Source organism: Tachypleus tridentatus, chromosome 13 (genome assembly GCF_004210375.1).
Source record: "Tachypleus tridentatus isolate NWPU-2018 chromosome 13, ASM421037v1, whole genome shotgun sequence".
Taxonomy (NCBI): Eukaryota; Metazoa; Arthropoda; class Merostomata; order Xiphosura; family Limulidae; genus Tachypleus; species Tachypleus tridentatus.
In genome coordinates, this window is record NC_134837.1 from 19,697,949 (window position 1) to 19,716,636 (window position 18,688).

Genomic DNA, 18,688 nt, shown 5'->3' on the forward strand with positions numbered 1-18,688 from the left:
CCCTTTCACCCATGAGAACGTTATAATTTCCAGTCAATCCCACTATTATTTGATAAACGAGTAGCCCATGAGTTTGGCGGTGGGTGGTGATGACTAGCTGCATTCCCTCTAGTCTTACACTGCTAAATTAGGGACGGCAGGCGCAGATAGCCCTCGTGTGGCCTTAACCACCTGGCCATGCTAGGCGTAACCAAAGTATCCCACGTTAATATCTTTTCGTTATTTATGTTAGTTGTTTTTGCAGATATACTGATGATATTATTTTACCAACTTAAAAATTCTTTATGGCATTACCAACCACACTAAAATACCAGAACTTACAGTGGAAGCAAGTTATTTCATTATAAAATATATTACTTAGATTTAGACATAAGCATCATTAGGTGAAATGTTCAAGTTCAAAATATTATAACGTTATTTAACATTTTTTACTTCATGTTAGGTTACTTAATTTGTTCATTGTTCAGAAGTTTCGCGTAAACCTACACAAGAGTTGTCTACTTAAAACCGTTCCTAATTTCAATTGGTAGATTAAAAAACAGACAGTTAGTTAAAGGTAGCCACTGGGAATTCATGGATCCCAAAGGAGCAATAAAACACAAACCGTGAACATTTGGATTCAGTCCAAGCATTCTAACCATTATGCCATACAAAGTCCATGGTATATTTCATTAAAGCACTGGTTAAAATATTTTATAGGCATATTATCATTAGTAGAAGTAGTATGTTGCACTGGTAGCTGAAGTTAGTATAAAAATCTAGGACTAACCTAAATCTCCTAAAGTGGTCGATTCCCTCGACACATTGTTGAAGTTACGACCGAAAATATTAAAAACAGCGAAGGTTCAAAACTGACAAATCAGTAGATTTAACAAATTTTGGTTTTGAAACATTGCATGTTTATAGGTAGAAGGTATAAACTTACATTAAAATTATTTTGTTTCAGAAATTTTGTGTGAAGCTATATCAATGAAATATCGGCAAATGGCCGAGTCTTAATTTTAAACTGGTAGACTAGAAGGAACGTCAACCAACCCACAAATCCCTCCGCCATTTTTTTATCCACTTTTGTTTGGCCAACTAATGAGATTCGACCGCCACTCTTACAGCACATCCATGACGCTAAAATGTGCAGTGCGTTTTTGCTGCAATGGACTGCGAACCCAGGCCTGACGAGAGGTGGGTCAGGGGGTGACTACAGTCCTGGGGCCCGAGGAAAAATGGGATAAAGAATAACACATTCTCATTTTCATAATATTGTTGTTTGTTTTGGTTTTCGAATTTCACGCAAAGCTACTCGAGGGCTATCTGCGCCAGCCGTCCCTAATTTAGCAGTGTGAGACTAGAGAGAAGGCAGCTCCACCCACCGCCAACTCTTGGGCTATTCTTTTACCAACGAATAGTGGGATTGACCGTCACATTATAATGCCCCCACGGCTAAAAGGGCAGGCATGTTTGGTGCGACCGGGATTCGAACCCCTGCAACCCTCTGATTACGAGTCGAACGCCTTAACACGCTTGGCCATGCCGGGCCGTTTTTATAGTATACTTCAGGGAATATTGCAGCACATCAGGAAATTGCTTTACCTCAAAAAAACGTAAATTCTCAACACATCTGGCTTCCGCCCACCAGAAAAAAATTTCATACGCCCATGAATGTAACACGAATTTATGAAGACTTCACTGTTCCCCGGGCCAGACCCACCTTTCAACGTCCCTGCGCGAACCACGTTCTCGCATTCATTGTCCAATCACGCTAACCTCCAGAATATTCCCAGCCAATTAAATTAGTTACACTGTTTTATCGATTAAATTTGACTTTTGATCTATGTGAGCACGTGCTTTGATCAGAATTAAGTTACTGGTACTTAACTCGATCTCTCCTTCCCTCACTTCTTCCTACAATATTAATTACATATAAAAATTGTACACAGCTGTAAGTCTTGTATAATATCTAAGACATTGAAACAAATTAGTTCAGACGTAAACTATATCTGTAGTTAAAAGATTAAAAACAACAACAACGAAGAATCTTTCAATACATATTAACATCATTTCACTCACTATATATTATAAGCGACTTTGAGTGAATTATGGTTATCCTAGTAATAATAAGGTAGAGTTAAATCCAAAAGTAATTTTCGGAAACGTACAGAAGCACTTCAACTGCCATGCGTATGATAACGAATGCCAAACTGTCAAATCCTTTTAATTTTTGATTTGTATGAAAGATAATCGGGCACGGATCGCTCGGATTTTTCAGTGAAATGTTTTAAATATCTCCTCAATAGGTCATCAGAACTTTACAATACTCAAAAGTACTTCCTTTTATAACAATATCTGGGTCACAGGTATCACAGCAAACAGTTTTAATTTCTTGTTGTTCTTTCTTTTGTTTTTTTATTACGTGATAACTCAAAAAGCAAAACAATGGTGTCAACCAATTTAACTGGTGTGACACACTTTCAAGTAGACTATCAGCTTTTATAAGAATTATTAATAACTAGTAGTAATAAAAAAATCACTAATTTGATAATCACAAGTTCGAATCACCATCGCACCCCACATGCTCACCGTTTTAGCCGTGGGAGCATTATAATGTGACTATCAATCCCACTATTTGTTGGTGAAGGAATAGCCCAAGAGTTGGCAGTGGGTGGTGATGACTAGGTGCTTTCCCTCTAGACTTACACTGCTAAATCAGGGATGGCTAGTGCAGGTAGCCCTCTTGTAGCTTTACACTACATTAAAAAACAAACAAACAAATCATAATCCTAGTGTAAACAATGTTATCATCACCTTGTTTTCTTATAGAAATTTGCTGTTCACTAACAAAGTTTAAATACAATGTGAAATAGGAATTGTCTGTCAATAATGAATAAACAATAAATATTACAGAAATAAAATTTCTACGTCTATTGAAACACTGCTTTAGAAACAAGTAACTAATTAGACATTTTTTTCAACAAAAGGTAGTAAATGTAGGAATGGCTAATATCAATATTTCCAAAACAAAACAGTGTTTGTGCTCTTACCTAAGAATGATAAAAATGCCATCCCTACTATTATGTTTGTATGGGTTTTTTTTAAATGAATGATAGTAGTCATCTCTACATTTACTTCCTTTTTTAATTAAAAAAAATTCTTTAACTGTCATAGACTAATAAGAGATAGGGTTTGCAAAAATAAGTAAATATCCAGTGACGTATTATCGTCAGGAAAGAATGAATTACAGATTTACTGAGCCAGTACAACGTTCACAAATATCAGAAAGTAATTAATAGAGTCCATGGCCCAAAAACCTGGATTAAAAACTGGAGGACCAGTGTAAATGTCAAGAGATTACACGTATGATGATTAACAAACGTGTGTACTACCTGTCTCTTCTCCACTGTCATACTTAGCTTCAAAAGTTCAGATAATAGTGTTTTTATATCCTTACCAGACAACAGTATTACATATAACATGATTCATAATTTAGCATCTGTTATACTTTCTGTTTGTTTATCAGCACAAAGCTACACAATGAGCTATCTGTGCTGTATCCAACACAAGTATCACAACCAGGTTTTTAGTGTTACAAGTCTTCAGGCATACCACTGAGGTAAGGCACTTTTTTCTTATATAATCGTAAATGAGCTTAGTATTCATACATTATTAGTAGGGGAACCTCTGGTGGTTTCTTAATATGAAAATCACTTATAGAGCTAAAATTTATGATGAAAATTACATTGGGTGCAGACTTTTTTCCTACATTTTTTTAATTTTGTTCACTGCAGATTTAAAAAAAAAGGCATGTAACAATAGTATTTCAGGAATACATCTTGTCTCCTACAAGTTACAGCCCTTCGTTCAACCACAGAACCCATCAGTTACATTAAATAAGTTTGGCTTGTTTTGAATTTCACACAAAGCTACACAAGGGCTATCTGTGCTATCCGTCTCTAATTTAGCAGTGTAAGACTAGAGGGAAGGTAGCTAGTCACCACCACCCTCTGCCAACTTTTGGGCTACTCTTTTACCAAAAAACAGCAGAACTGACCATCACTTTACAATGTCCCCATGGCTGAAAGGGTGAGCATGTTTGGTGTGACAGGGTAAATTACATGAGAGAAAATATTCTCTGAAACATTATATTATATAATGTAGTTTAAAACTAAAATATAGCAATGTATATCTAAATAAAGTGTAACTTGCACTCTTACATAGTCTACACACATGCCCTTTATAACACTTTATTCTATAGTACACTGCCCTTCAGTGATAGCCATGTACTTTATAATACTTTATTCTATAGTATACTGCCCTTTAGTGAGTTATCTACTTTATAACACTTTATTCTATAGTATACTGCCCTTCAGTGACAGTTATCTACTTTATAACACTTTATTCTGTAGTACACTGTTCTTCAGTGAAAGTCATCTACTTTATAACACTATTCTGTAGTACACTGCTCTTCAGTGGAAGTTATCTACTTTATAACACTTTATTCTGTAGTACACTGCTCTTCAGTGACAGTTATCTACAAACTCAAATAACTGACAAATACAAACGATCTTTATAACAATATTTATAAAACGATCAAAACTAGCGTCATGTCATCACTACAATTTTCAATACTTTGTTCACCCTATGTCTATAAAATGAACATAGGCCTTTAATAAATCAATTTTCTAATTGCAGAATTCTAAGCCTTTAGTTTACTTGCCTCCAATGAACCTTCCTGTAAATGCTTCTTATTTCGTACATAACAATGAAACTAAACAAGCCTTAATGAAAGATATCTACCATTAGTAGGTAGTTTTTAAGAACTAAGGTAGGATAAAACATTTAAAAGCATATTTACTAAACTGTGTGGTAACTGTAACTCAGAAATAGTCACAAATGATTTAACAGCTAAATACAAGTTCCGTGTAGGTTTCTCTTTAAACAAAGTCATGTACATTGAAGGGAATTGAACCCCTTATTTTAACATTATAAATCTGCTATTCCATGAAGGAACCACATGATTTGAAAACAGAAACTGTGAAACACGTAACTGAGGGATAATATTATCTGCCCAACATACTATCACCTGGTGAATGAGAAAGTACATTACATAAAATGTCAAAAATAAGATGTTATTTATCGCCATTACAAACACTTCAAATCATTGAAATAAAATTTACATAAAAATGGCATTTAAAGCATCAAGCCAATGACCGTTAATAAAAAGACATGAACACAAAGTCATTTTTAAATGTGTTGTTAAATAATAAAAAATAAATCAAAACATTGTTCATCTGCAAAGTTGTTATAATGGAAACAGTTTTTACATTTACCACAGGATGGCAATACATATATAATGTTTCTTTTTTAATTTTGTGCAAAGCTATACGAGGGCTATGAATGACTTAATACTGTTTTACTATATTTGTATCATGTATACTTTTTCATTATATTCTTGTAGTTGTATTTTATTTTCAGTTACTGTCATTTAAAATCGGTTTGTTAACCTATGATATTCATAGACTCCTGATACAGATATAAGCTATGTTGGCTACAAGTAATTCAACATTTTTTTTGAAGCAATCTGATTCAGGTTTTTAACCTTGTTCTCATTTAGATGTCTCCCTATAGATGAATGTTCATCTCTCCATTTGTATGTGTGCATCAAGCAAAGAATGAACATTAGTGTTTCACATTTTGTCTTGTAAATAAGTAAAGTGTTTTTACCACTGTTAAATCTTGTCTTATAAACAGTGTTAAACCTTTTATTCTGTGAATTCAAAGTTCAGACATTCTCTGCAATGCATTTTTTTACCATAACTCTTGTTAGCGAGGTAACCTACAGGAATCCAAGAATACCATACAATGATGAAAATTTTGTACCATGACTAGAACCTTTGCAGACTTTCTGAATTTTTATGTGTGTACATTTTCATTTACACTCTCACAGAACTTAAGTTTGAGCTTCAGAAACCTTAGAAACAGTACATATAGTAAGATCTCTATAGGTCCTGTGGTTATTGTTTTCTGTCGCCAGGTGAAGATGAAGTCAACCAACTGGAATGTCTGCTGCCAGGAGAGACATCCAACTTTCCACAGAAACAGTTGGCTGTTAGACCACTCAGAGTCATTTTGAGGATTGGGGTTGTACAAAATAGAATATTAATGCATCTTATATGGTACCACATGACTATGTTAAACCTTTACAGTTCCTGGGCATAAGAACAAACCATTAAAGTTAAAGGTTTCAGTTAGGTAATATATGTAGGTAACCAAGTTAGTGCAAAAATTGAGGTTAGACTGTGTGATTGTGAGTTTAGCCATAAAAAGCATATAGTGATGATTTATAAAGTGAAAGTCACAACTTATATTGCAACAACAGAGTCCAGTTCACAAAGAGAAACTTCTTCTTCTTCATGTGTCAAATCTGCAGCAGACATCGACGACCATGGCATGCCAGACTTCTCTGTTGTCAATCCTCCTTATCAACTCGATGTTGCTCATTGAATTCTTGGTGACATAGTTATTGAGGCTGTCGATATATTTAGTTCTTTGACACCCTCTGCTTTTCCTCCCTTCTATTTTTCCACATAGCATCTGTTTTTCTATCCCATTCTTCCTACAGATGTGTCCTAGAAATTCCATTTGTCTCTTTCTTATATAAGATAAATGGACAAACCTTTTCAAGTCCTCCAAAAGTTCAGTTGAAAACTCTGCTTTCTTCCATATCCTGTTCTATAACTTTGCTTTGGTTACTTCTTTCTTGCTGTGAATTCCAAACTTGTTAAACAAAGCAGCTACTAATGCTTGATAGTTGTTGTGGCTCTTACCTTGAAATCTACCTAATGTTACCAAAGATAGTTCCTTTTAAATGGACAGTAAAAAGAACTGTCTGTTGTTCATTACTGCACCTCTTTACTCTGGAACTAATTTCATACTAAGCCTAAAATGGCTCCCATCATAGACTGTTGGTGTCTTTATTTGCTGATGCTGAAATAGCCAGCCACATTATGGAACTGGATTTAGTAGTGTCATGGCTGGAGTACTTCCAGAGGGTCTTTCAACAACAGATGACACATTGTATTCTCTTATTTCATATAAGGGAGTAGATGGTGTTTAGGTTTATTCAAGTTGATGCAGAAAAATGTGTGGTTTAACAATGGATTTTTCAAATGTATTGTTCCTTTCAACATTTTTAATTTTGTTATTGCACTTCTGTATACTTCCTGTGCATTTCTTCAAACTTGTTCTTGTAACCTCTAGTCTCATTAATCATATCCTTAATTACATTTAAAATTATTTTAATCCTTCTTAAAATAGTAAATTCATTTCTTTTAATATCTCTCTTAACTTCTTATATGTTCTTCCCAGTCTTCTCTTCATTTTATATCTATTTTTTTTCATGGTGCTTTTCAATTTTCTGCAAATTTCTTCTTGATTTTGTCTTAATAATTTCATAATCTTAAGTAATTCTTTACTTTCACTCTTTGACATTGTTGTTATCATCTTCAACAATTTAAGTTTAGTCAAATTTATATCAAAACAACCCTACTTAAAACATCAATATTGTGATGTTCTTTTACTTGACAATTCTTTTTATTTTATTCTCTCCTTAACATTTCTTTACAATTGGTTTGGTTTGTTTTGAATTTCGCTCAAAGATACACACAAGGGTTATCTGCACTAACTGTCCCTAATTTAACAGCATAAGACTAGAGGGAAGGCAGCTAGTGATCACCACCCACTGCAAACTCTTGGGCTACTCTTTTACCAATGAATAGTGGGATTGACTGTCACATTATAATACCCTCATGGCTGAAAGAACGAGCATGTTTGGTGTGATGGGCATTTCTTTACAAGCTTGTATACTTTGTAATTTGATCTATCTTAAGTCATGCTGTCTGCACTATACTAATGTAAAAATCAAGTTACTTGTAACAAATTAACTTTACTGTTATGATGGCTTATAGAAATCTAAAAATGAAAATGGAGTAAATGATTCCACTCTACCAGCTTAAAAACAACTTTTTCTTCTTGATGTTTCACTCTTTAACTGCAAGCTTACTTGGCCAATTGTCTGGATAACCCATAGTTATAATGTAAACCTTCTTTCAGATGGTTTGCAAAGTGTTAATATTCCCAAATACTCTAGGACTAACTTGATGCTAACATGATGTGCTCTCTAACTAACATCTAAATTACAACACCAAAGATATAGCTTGTAACAATATTTATTATGCTTTTAACAGGTCCTCAGGAGCTAAGGGGCACCTTTACACAAAGATTTGTTGAATATTAAAAGTAAGTTCAATTTGGAAACTCCCATAAAGGGTGGTTTGGACGTATCTTTGCAAGGTAACTTAGAGACAAGTTTTCCCCTCCTTAAATGATACATTTTTAAGTAAAATACAGCACTCTCAAGTCTCCATACTAGCTAGTACTTAGGTCCATCCAACATATATCACTAAAGCCATATTCTCAGCATCACTGATTAAGCAGCTGCCAACCTCTTATGCTCTGTAATCACCATTTTTATGTTTAACTTTCAACTGAGATATGAATAATTTCATCTACTATTCAATAAGAAAGGTCAAAGCATCACGACAGTCAGCAGTAGGATGAGCAGACACAAACACTTTAAAAGCAGCTACAGGTATACTGTACTTGGGTTGCTGCACAATATCTACCAAGGTGGTTATAAATGGTTCCTGAATACCACTTTTTGTCATATGGAGACTTTCATGCTTCTTCTGCTTAACCATTAAGTTTGTGATGTGCTAACAGATTTCAGTCACCTTACCATTTCAAATCACTTTTCACAGCCCCAAAGCTAAAAAAGTACAGGAAATGCCTTCTTTTAATCCAATAAAAATGTCCAAATATACTTTTTGCTTATTTGAGGATTATCAACACAGCTTGATCAGCCAGTCAAAGAAATACAGGAAGACCTTGTAATTGTGTCGTGCACATAATATTCATTGTGTTTTAACACTCCTACGAAAAGACGTTTCTAGTCCTGATTTCTCCAAGCCCATTCCCCTGGCTGTGGTTTCGCTAGATAGTAGATAGGGACAGTGGGAATCTCGTTAATCTATTCATTAATGGATTTAAATGGCAATTTCATTTAAATACAAAATTATTATCCTAATATTAATAACCTTTCAAGTTGCTCTGGGGCCTATTAGGCCCCACTTTTCGTAGAGTGTTAAAGATGTTCTAATTCACTATTGAATTACCTAAATTAAATAAGGCTTGTGAACAAGATTTTGACATTATATTGTAGGTAAATGTTTGTTATTTATATTACAGATTTCTTTCACAAAAGTAATTAAACTTCAGGATTATTTTCATCAAGTGTTTTTAATATAAATTACTTAAAAGTTGAAAAATAATTCAGAACATTTTTAAGTATATAGATGTAATTTGTGCTTTTACCAAAGTTTTCTTGAATTGCACTACCTTGAATAACTAGAAAAATATAACAAAACTGAACTGCTTGAAACTGACAAAAGTTTGGAGTTAGAGGTTAAAAAATCAATGAAAAAAATGGACTAAAATGTGTATTGTTGAAATATTAGTCAATGATAACTTGTCTGAGGAAGCATTAGGGGAATGCTCTAGTGTCTTAACTAGCCAATCAGAATTGAACAATAAACAATGAGTTAGAAATTCAATTAAAACTCAAACAAATTGAGATTGAAAAGTTCCTCACTGAAGTGCAGAAAGAAGAAGCCACATTAAAGCCAAGAAATAAACTAGGCTGAAAGAAATGGAATTTAGGCTTAACTTCAATCGACCAAGGCAAAATGACAACTTTGAACTCAATCAATATATTAAAGTATTTAATGAAAATTAAGTTGATAAATATTTCAAACATTTTGAGAAAATTGCTCAAACCATGGAATGATCCACCAACACTTAGTTGTTATTATTACAGTTTGTTTTGATTAGTAAAACCTAAAAAGGTTACAGTTATTTAATTAATTATTAAATTTCTGGTTATTTAAAAGAGTAATATGTAATGTAAATAATGTAATAAATTGGAGACTTTCCAAAATAAATTAATAATACACAGCAATATATACACATGTATACATGTGTGTGTGTGGGCAGTGCACACATATACAAGGAAGAACTGTTTTCTTGTATCAAACTGTCAGTTACAGATATATTTATGACTGCTGAATATTGATGTAAATGTTATCTTGCAAAGTTATAAAGAATTGATCTTTCTTGTTTCAAAATGCTACTACCAGAGAGTGTTTGTTAGATATGACACTTTTAGAATGATTATACAGCAGCACTATATATTCAGTTAATGAAGACATAATCCACTTCAGCAAAGATGACTTGAATTTATTGGACAGTATTTGAATTACAGCCCGAAATAGCAGGAATACTCAGATGAGAACTTACTACTGCACTACCACATTTAAGGTTTCTGACAGGATGATATTATATAGTTATATTTACACTTTAATAATGGGCTGTATCTATATACCTATTACTCCTACAAAAAATTTATGTACATTTTACTATTGCAAATTAGCATATATTATTTCACTATGAATTTAATTGATAATAAAAACACAGAAAAATAATAAATCACATAGTTTATTATACACTTTATTTCACTAATTTTTATAATTATTTAGTTTGTTTGTGTTTACGTGTGACATAAAACATTTCTGTGATATTCAGGAATAAAAAGCAAGATACAGAACCCTGTAATGATTTATCTTTATCATTATTTAGTTTTATCACTCACTGTTGTTCATGGGGCTGCACTGCTACTGATAAAGTGTCATGTTTTCTCTGGATGGTTAATTTCAGAAGTTGATTTAAGTCAAGAGCTGTATAGACATCAGAGGAAGACTTGACTGCTTTGTCATTAATGTGTGTAATAATATCACCAGGTTGAATGCCAGCCCTACAAATAAAAAAAAAAATGTTCACATGTTAATCAACAAAAGAAAATGTAACAATGTTTAGATATTGAAACTATTCCATAATTAACATGAATAAGTTTAGTTTTAAATAACATTAATTAAATACTGGTTAAAATTAATAGATTACACTAAGAAAGTAAAAAGTTAAAAGCAGGCAAGGCTGAAAGGCAAAACAAAGAAATTCTAAACCTATATGTTTCATATCAATTTATAAGTACTGAGGTGTGCAAGTAAGATGTCAAAATCCTGTTAAAAGCTTTTAAGAGTTTATGATAAGTACACAAAACCAAGAAAAATAGTTATGGTAATGTTGACAGAACAGTTAGGACAACAATATACTGTACATTACTTATTTCTCTATCAAAATTTAAATAAGCATAACAGAGAACACAGATATATATTATAAAGCTGATGTTTAATAGTACAGAATAAATATTTAAAAATGAGAGTTTTCACAGTTTTAAAACACAATAAAAAGTTTTGTTTCACTTAACAATTTACTATATAAGGATAAAATACTGTGAATTTATTTTATACTCTTAAATGTTGGTGTGTTTTTATGTGCCAGTGTTAGTAAAAACATGCACAGATGTTGTATAAATCTCAACAAAAAAGTATTACAGATACCTAAGAAGAACATTTAGATAAACCATACAGCAATTATTATAACAATGGAACACCATAAACCATACAGCAGTTAATATAACAATGGAACACCATAAACCATACAGCAGTTATTATAGCAATGGAACACCATAAACCATACAGCAGTTAATATAACAGTGGAACACCATAAACCATACAGCAGTTATTATAACAATGGAACACCATAAGGAGTTCAACTACATTCATATAATAACTGCCATTTAAGAGAAAATCTCTTGTGAATAGTGGGTCTTTATTTGACAACAGATGTAAGTTGATTATTATAGGAAACAAGTCAAAATGCTGAAAAGTTTATATACAATCTTTAAAATATAGAATTATGTTGTGGTGTGAATTTTGTTCACACTCAAATATTTATAATAGCTATTGCAGTAATGATGTATGGCTTATTCTATAAAATACTTTTATTTTTGAATGTGTGGGGAAATTTAAAATTCATTTCATTTGCTTTTGGACTACTAAATTAGCATACCAAGTGTGCCTGTACCCCAATTTTTATGCATGGTTCTAACTTACAGGAAATCATGTTTACAGCCATAAAATCTTCCACTCTCCTACCTAGCTATAAAGGAATGTGGCTGTATAACAACTTGTACCATGTTTACAATACTTACCATAACAAACATTTCAAATCCATGCATTAAAAATAGTACTCACTGTCCTACTAAGGATTAATTTTGTGATTTGTCAGCTACAGAGACACTATGGATGGGAAGAGAAGGTTGACATTTTCAACTAGACATTTCTTCTTTCTCAAAAGAGTTGGGTACTGGTTTGAAGTTTCGGGTGTGATATCATTATTATTCTGCTATTCATGTGTGTACTTTTTCTTTACACTGCCAACCATTCAGTTTTCAATTGAAATTTCTTTTAAAGCCACACCATAAACAAATAGAAGTCAATATTAAAACTTTTGAAGATTTTTTATTTTCTTCCAAGTCTGGAAATTCCCATTGTCCAGATCCTAATTGGTGCTTCTATTGCATGTGATCTACAAAGATGTATACACTATAAAATGTTGTCGATATCACCATTTTAACTTTCGCTTATTTGTAACTGGCATCTTATTATAAATAATGCTTTTAGGCTAATAGAGTACAAAATACCATTACATAACATTTTTGGACAAGCATAATCAAAACAAAATAAGTTCCAACAATCAAAACTAACACAATCATAAACTAAATTCAAGGTACTCTTTTGGAACACACAGTTTATTCAATTATTATTATTTGTTGATGAAAAAAAGTGTATAGATATAAATTATTTAGCAAGAAGCTATGTTTGTATATCTCACTGAAACAGTAGTAATTATAGTGTTTCTGTAAACCACATACTATAGTGCAAATATATTTGTATACTGCATGCTATAGTAGCACACCCTATTCTATAAATGAAATCCTCGTATATTTTAAATGAGTAAGATAAATGTTATAATATGAGAAGGAGAGATGATAAAGCCCAACACTGTTGCATCCAGAAGGTATGGTTTGTTTGGAGTGTAACCAGGAAAGAAAAGTAGTTTTGATAGTGATTTCACATCTACAAGTTTATCGCTCCAACTACTGTGTGCCTAATTTAGCTTAAAAAATGTGAAATTTGGTGTAAAAAAACAAAAAATACTGTAGCCAAGCACCTCTTCTGAAACTTGTGGAAGTGCATGTAATGTAATAGATATCATGATGTACCCAAACAAAACATACAAATTTACATCCCAAAACTAATATAATATTTAAATCAGAACCTAAAAGAAATATATATTTACATATGCATGTGTGTGTGTGTGTGTGTGTGTGTGTTCACATATAATGAAAGCTGCAAACTTCACAAACATCCACATAAAAAAGTTTGTATATCTGGATTTATGAAAGTCCAATACTATAAACAATATAACCTAAACATGACTTATCTGAAAGGTTTGTCATCATAATCCAGTGTACAATAATAATTAAATCATAATCTAGAAATCTATCCCAATACAAACATGAAGAGTATTCTAGAACATAGAAATGTGTTTGATGTGTATAAATAAATACACTACGAGACAAAAGTAGCCAGGTGGAATATTGTCTCATACATTAGAAATACAACTGATTGAAGCAGAATGAACCAAGAACATATGGAGAGAGAGTGTGTGACATATAATTAATTATATCACATGATCATATGAAGAATATTAAGCAAAAAATGCAACACCAAGTATTCTAGGGAGAAACAAATAACCAAATCAATTTTTGAAACAAATTGTTATATATCTTAGCATCTTGGTAGAGATATAGCTTAATAGTAAACATAGGTTTACTTGTGTGCATTTTCATGTTAATATCATGGTTCACATAATAAATAATAAATTTTATAAGTTAGAAAATGACTCTATAAAAATTTTTCTTACTGTACGTATGTACCCTAATACAGTTTAGGGATCTCACAATCAAATTCAGTCAACTGAAAAAGACTGTAAAATACAAAGAAACAAAAGCTTATATTGTAACCCTACTTGTGATGTTAGGGATTATGAAAAAAAACTCCAAAACTTACAAATGAGCAGGTGACCCTACAACCACTTTCCATACTAATACTCCACTTTGGACCTGTGGAAATTCTGGATTTCGTTGCAGAAGCTCAAGAATGATGCTTGGTGTTAGAGTTAACATGGTAATCCCAATGTAATGCTTATGCTGTTGTTCTTTTTTCTTGCTAGAATAATTATTAAACCAACCTTGGAACAGAAACATAAGTTTATAGTTAGAATCAGTGCAATAAATTTATTAAGAATATACAGTTTTGCAAAACAAGAAAAATGCAAAAGCCAAAATAATGCTAACTTTAATTCATAATTTTTGAAAAGAGTTATACATTAATCATTTAAGTAATTAAGTAAAAACAATAAAATGAATGCAACCATAAGCACAACTAAAACTTTATGACTGAGGGCATGTTAATACAATTTACACCTTGAAAAAAAAAAAAAAGGCAAATATACCCTCAATATTAAAGATTTTGTAATAAAATGGACAACCCTACATGGTAGCCTCAGTTTAACAATATGGATTCAATATATTAACAAACACATTAATTTATATATATATATTACAGTTCAACAAACTTGTCACAGAATACCAGAAACGGTAACCAATAAACTAAAATATGAAAAACTTTGGAGATAGCTATGTCTAATGCTTGAATAACAAGATTTGAAAAGGGTATAATAGCAGTAGAACCCTATGTTATAACAGCCTTTAATTATATACATACCAAATATAATGGGTCAGTTGAGGACATGAGTACTAACTGGTTCATAAATGTCTTTTTAGCAAACTGTGAAACGTGTATGCATGCATAAAAAGACTCCTCTATCCAAACATAATATTGATCCTGATGTCAAATTCAGAAAAGCCTGAACCTAGCAAGACACACAAGTTGACTTATGACACATACCAAATTTCATTTATATCACATACAAAAACCACACATAAATAAGCTTGGTTAAGAAATTATCAAACTTAGCAAATGTACATAATATACACATATACACAGTTTTATTTCTCATAAAAAAAGCAAACTTTGTTTAAAGAAAAGATTGAATCTTACAAAACGTACACTCATATCACACGTACATGATGAATTACATACCATACAAATACATAGAAATAACCTTATGTAAGAAAAGTGCAAACCCAGCAAAACATTCACATGTGCATGCATTCAAAATAAACACAATGCATTTCATAAGCACACAGAAATAAACTTAATTAGAAAAGACCAAACTCAGCAAAACATATGCAAGTTCAATCACATCAGATGTAGACAATTTTATATCATACATACAAACACATATACAGAAAATAATCGTAATTACGAAAAAGCCCAAATCTAGTGAAAGATACACAACTGTTTTCACATCCCATGTACACAATGAAATTTAAAAAGCACATACACAAACAAACATAAGCTTGGTTAAGAAGCTCACAAGCCTAGCATAAAAATAAAGATGCAATCGTATCACATATACACAACGGGTTCTATATCACACACAGAAAACAAAACATAGAACAAGTTCATTTCACAGTTGAAATGTATTAACTAAATCTGCACTGAACTTAACAAATTTATAAAAGATACAAAACGTGCTTAAATTATCAACTAAAAAACTGAACATTTAAGAACCGAATTCACGTTATTTAAAAAAAAAAAAAAGAGTCCCATACAACTACATTTTGTGAGTGGTAGAGCATACTTCTATTCAGTATGGACTTTATATTACATCAAAAGATATTGCACTTTTTCTGTCCATGAAATTACCATATTTGGCTAATAACCTGGTCATGGATGATACACATGCTGAAACAGTACTCTCTGGACTTCTTAAGCTTGAAAATTGTCAGCGGTAAAAATAATTTTACTGAAATATTTGTGCACTGAAATATAACTGGATGCTACTTAAATTTCCTAATACAAAGCATCTTTAGCAGTATTTCTTATGGCCTTTTGTCTTTTCACTACAGCCACGAAGTATGGTTTGTTTTAAATTTTGCACAAAGCTACACAAGGGCTATCTGCTCTATCTATTCCTAATTTAGCAGTGTAAAACTAGAGGGAAGGCAGCTAGTCACCACCACTCACTGCCAACCCTTGGACTACTCTTTTACCAACAAATAGTGGGATTGACTGTTACATTATAGCACTTCCACAGCTGATAGGGCCAGCATGTTTGGTGTGATGGGGATTTGAACCCATGACCCTCAGATTACGAGTCAAGTGCCTTAACCACCTGGCCATATAAGGACCAGCATTGAAGAAGTCTAAGGGTTACTGACATATGGAAATTATGGGTTTTAAAGCAAAATATACATATCTTTAAAATTTTGCAGTTACCTAACTGGTAGAGAGAGATAGTTGTATTTCTTTAGTTAAATCTTTTGAAATGTTTTTAAAAAAAGCAATACTTTAAAATGTTCTGGTTATATTACTATTCAATTGCTCATAAGTAATTCCATTGTTAAGATATTTTAATTTCTCTAGTACATACTGGAGTATAAAAAGGCTTAATACCAGTAATAAATGACCTTATAAGACCAAATTTTTCTTCTTTTATTTGAGACTCAATATTTCACACTACAGCTTCTTCAGGTGTATTCCACAAAAAACACAAAACTGTAACCAAAAGCATAAAGTTTAAATCAGTTAAAACAATAAATTTTAATTGAATCTAATGTACAGCAAGCATTTGACATGTTAAGTAGTCAAGCCTATTGTTGAAATAACTCATTCTGAAGTTATATCTAGATTACAGACTGAAATATAAGTTTTGACAAAACTCTAAAACAACTATAATTATAGATGTTATCATTTGTTCCTATTCATCTGTGGTCATAGCTGTTCAATAACTGTTTCAGTTTAGATTTAAAGTGGGCATTAAATGAAGTTATTTTTATCAGATAGTTTATTACAAGTGTTTGTGTAACAGTTTATGAATTGTACATTGTGTAGTTCACTAGTTAGAACTTGGTGATTGCTATAACATTAAGTCATGTTTCCAGAACCTTCCAAATTTTTCTCAGTTCTAATTGCTTATCATAATATCTAGTAGTATGTGGAATATCCTAGACCTCTGTTGGGGTATACATATGAGTTGAAAATGTAGTTCAAAGGCTAATTATAGCCTGTGTGATTGTGAGTTTAGTCATAAAGGTCATATACTGGCAGTAAAACCTTACAATGAAAATAAAATTGTCACAGATTATGTAGTCATAACAGAGAAGAGAAGAATAATTCTTCTTGTCAATTATGCTTAAGTATCTGAACCAGCCTCTGTGGATTTGGATGAAAAATAGACAAGTTTTTAAAGTGCTAAATACAACTGTGATAACCAACAGTGTAACAAACATTTGTATATATGTCTGGCTTGTATTAATATATGACTTTAAAACAAGTGGACTGTGTTTAATGTTGAAATTTATCACCAACAGTTACAAACATTTACTGTTAAGAATCTAGCTCACACATGAAAATTGAGAAAAAGATTTTTTTAATTTTTTGTCAGTGTACTTTGTGGCTTTAGTAAGGATTTATAAAGAAAATGGTGGATTCATTTCATAAGTTATTTTCCCATGATTAGTTAAAATTTAGCTGCAAATTGTAATTATCTTATGTCATTTTTCATAAAGCCAATACATTGTTCTACCCTTTTGTACAGAGTTCTTCCAGTTCACCAATGTACATATGAAAACAGATGTTAGATGTAAGTTGATAAACAACACTGGAGGCAAGATACCCATCTTTAGACTTCAAACATATTTCTATTTCTTCCAGACAATTTGCTTTATTACATTACAGAGTAGTGTAGCAAGTTTTAGCAAATTGGATGTTGAGGGTTGAAATTGGCTGTTCTATAACTTTAATTAGCAGTTCAGGTTTTTCTGATTATGGACTTTATTTTCTTGGAAATACAGTGGTACCTTGGTTTTCGAACTTGATCCTTTCCAGAAGGCTGTTTGAAAACTGATTTGTTCAAAAACCGAATCAGTTTTTCCCATAAGAAATACTGTAAATTAAATTAATCTGTTACAGACCTCCAAAAATTATGCATTATAAAGCATTTTAAGTAAAAATATTGCTGTATTATACCTGTATAATAATACTTACGTGCATAAAGTCAACCACAAAAACTATAAACACAATAAAAAAACAATAAATGAAAATTTAACTGCACTTTACCTGTGGTGAGGAGAGCTGATGGCATAAGTGAAAGGTGGTGAGGAACATGGAGAGTAGGAGGGTTATTATTGTTTGAAGGGAGTCACCTTCCATAAAAATGTCAGGTAACTCTCCTTCTGTGGTTCTTTCTCTTTTCTGTCTCTTTGCACCACTACAACCTGCTTGAGACTCACTGGACCTATTTCTCACTAAAAACTTTTCTAATGAGGTTTGTTTCTGGAAACATTTTAAAATGTTTCTGAAGTAAGACACGGCATTGTCATTGAAAAGGTTTATGCTGCGGTTTGCTACAGCTTTGTCAGGGTGAAAGTTTTCCACAAAACTTTGTAACTCTCCCCATTTTCCACACATTTCCTTGATTAGTGAAC

The 18,688-nt window shown here is 32.2% G+C and overlaps 1 protein-coding gene across 1 annotated transcript in view; it reads right to left on the reverse strand.

Moving 5' to 3' along the window:
• Positions 1 to 10,323: 10,323 nt before the first annotated feature.
• HtrA2 (HTRA2-related serine protease) overlaps positions 10,324 to 18,688 on the reverse strand; it is a 30,850-nt gene continuing 22,485 nt past the window's right edge. The window contains exons 5-6 of the mRNA XM_076474907.1: positions 14,142 to 14,322; positions 10,324 to 10,918 (exon numbers count right to left, since the gene is read on the reverse strand). Of these exons, the coding sequence (XP_076331022.1) occupies positions 10,753 to 10,918; positions 14,142 to 14,322 (347 nt within the window). The 3' untranslated portion in view covers positions 10,324 to 10,752. The remainder of the gene's footprint in view (positions 10,919 to 14,141; positions 14,323 to 18,688) is intronic.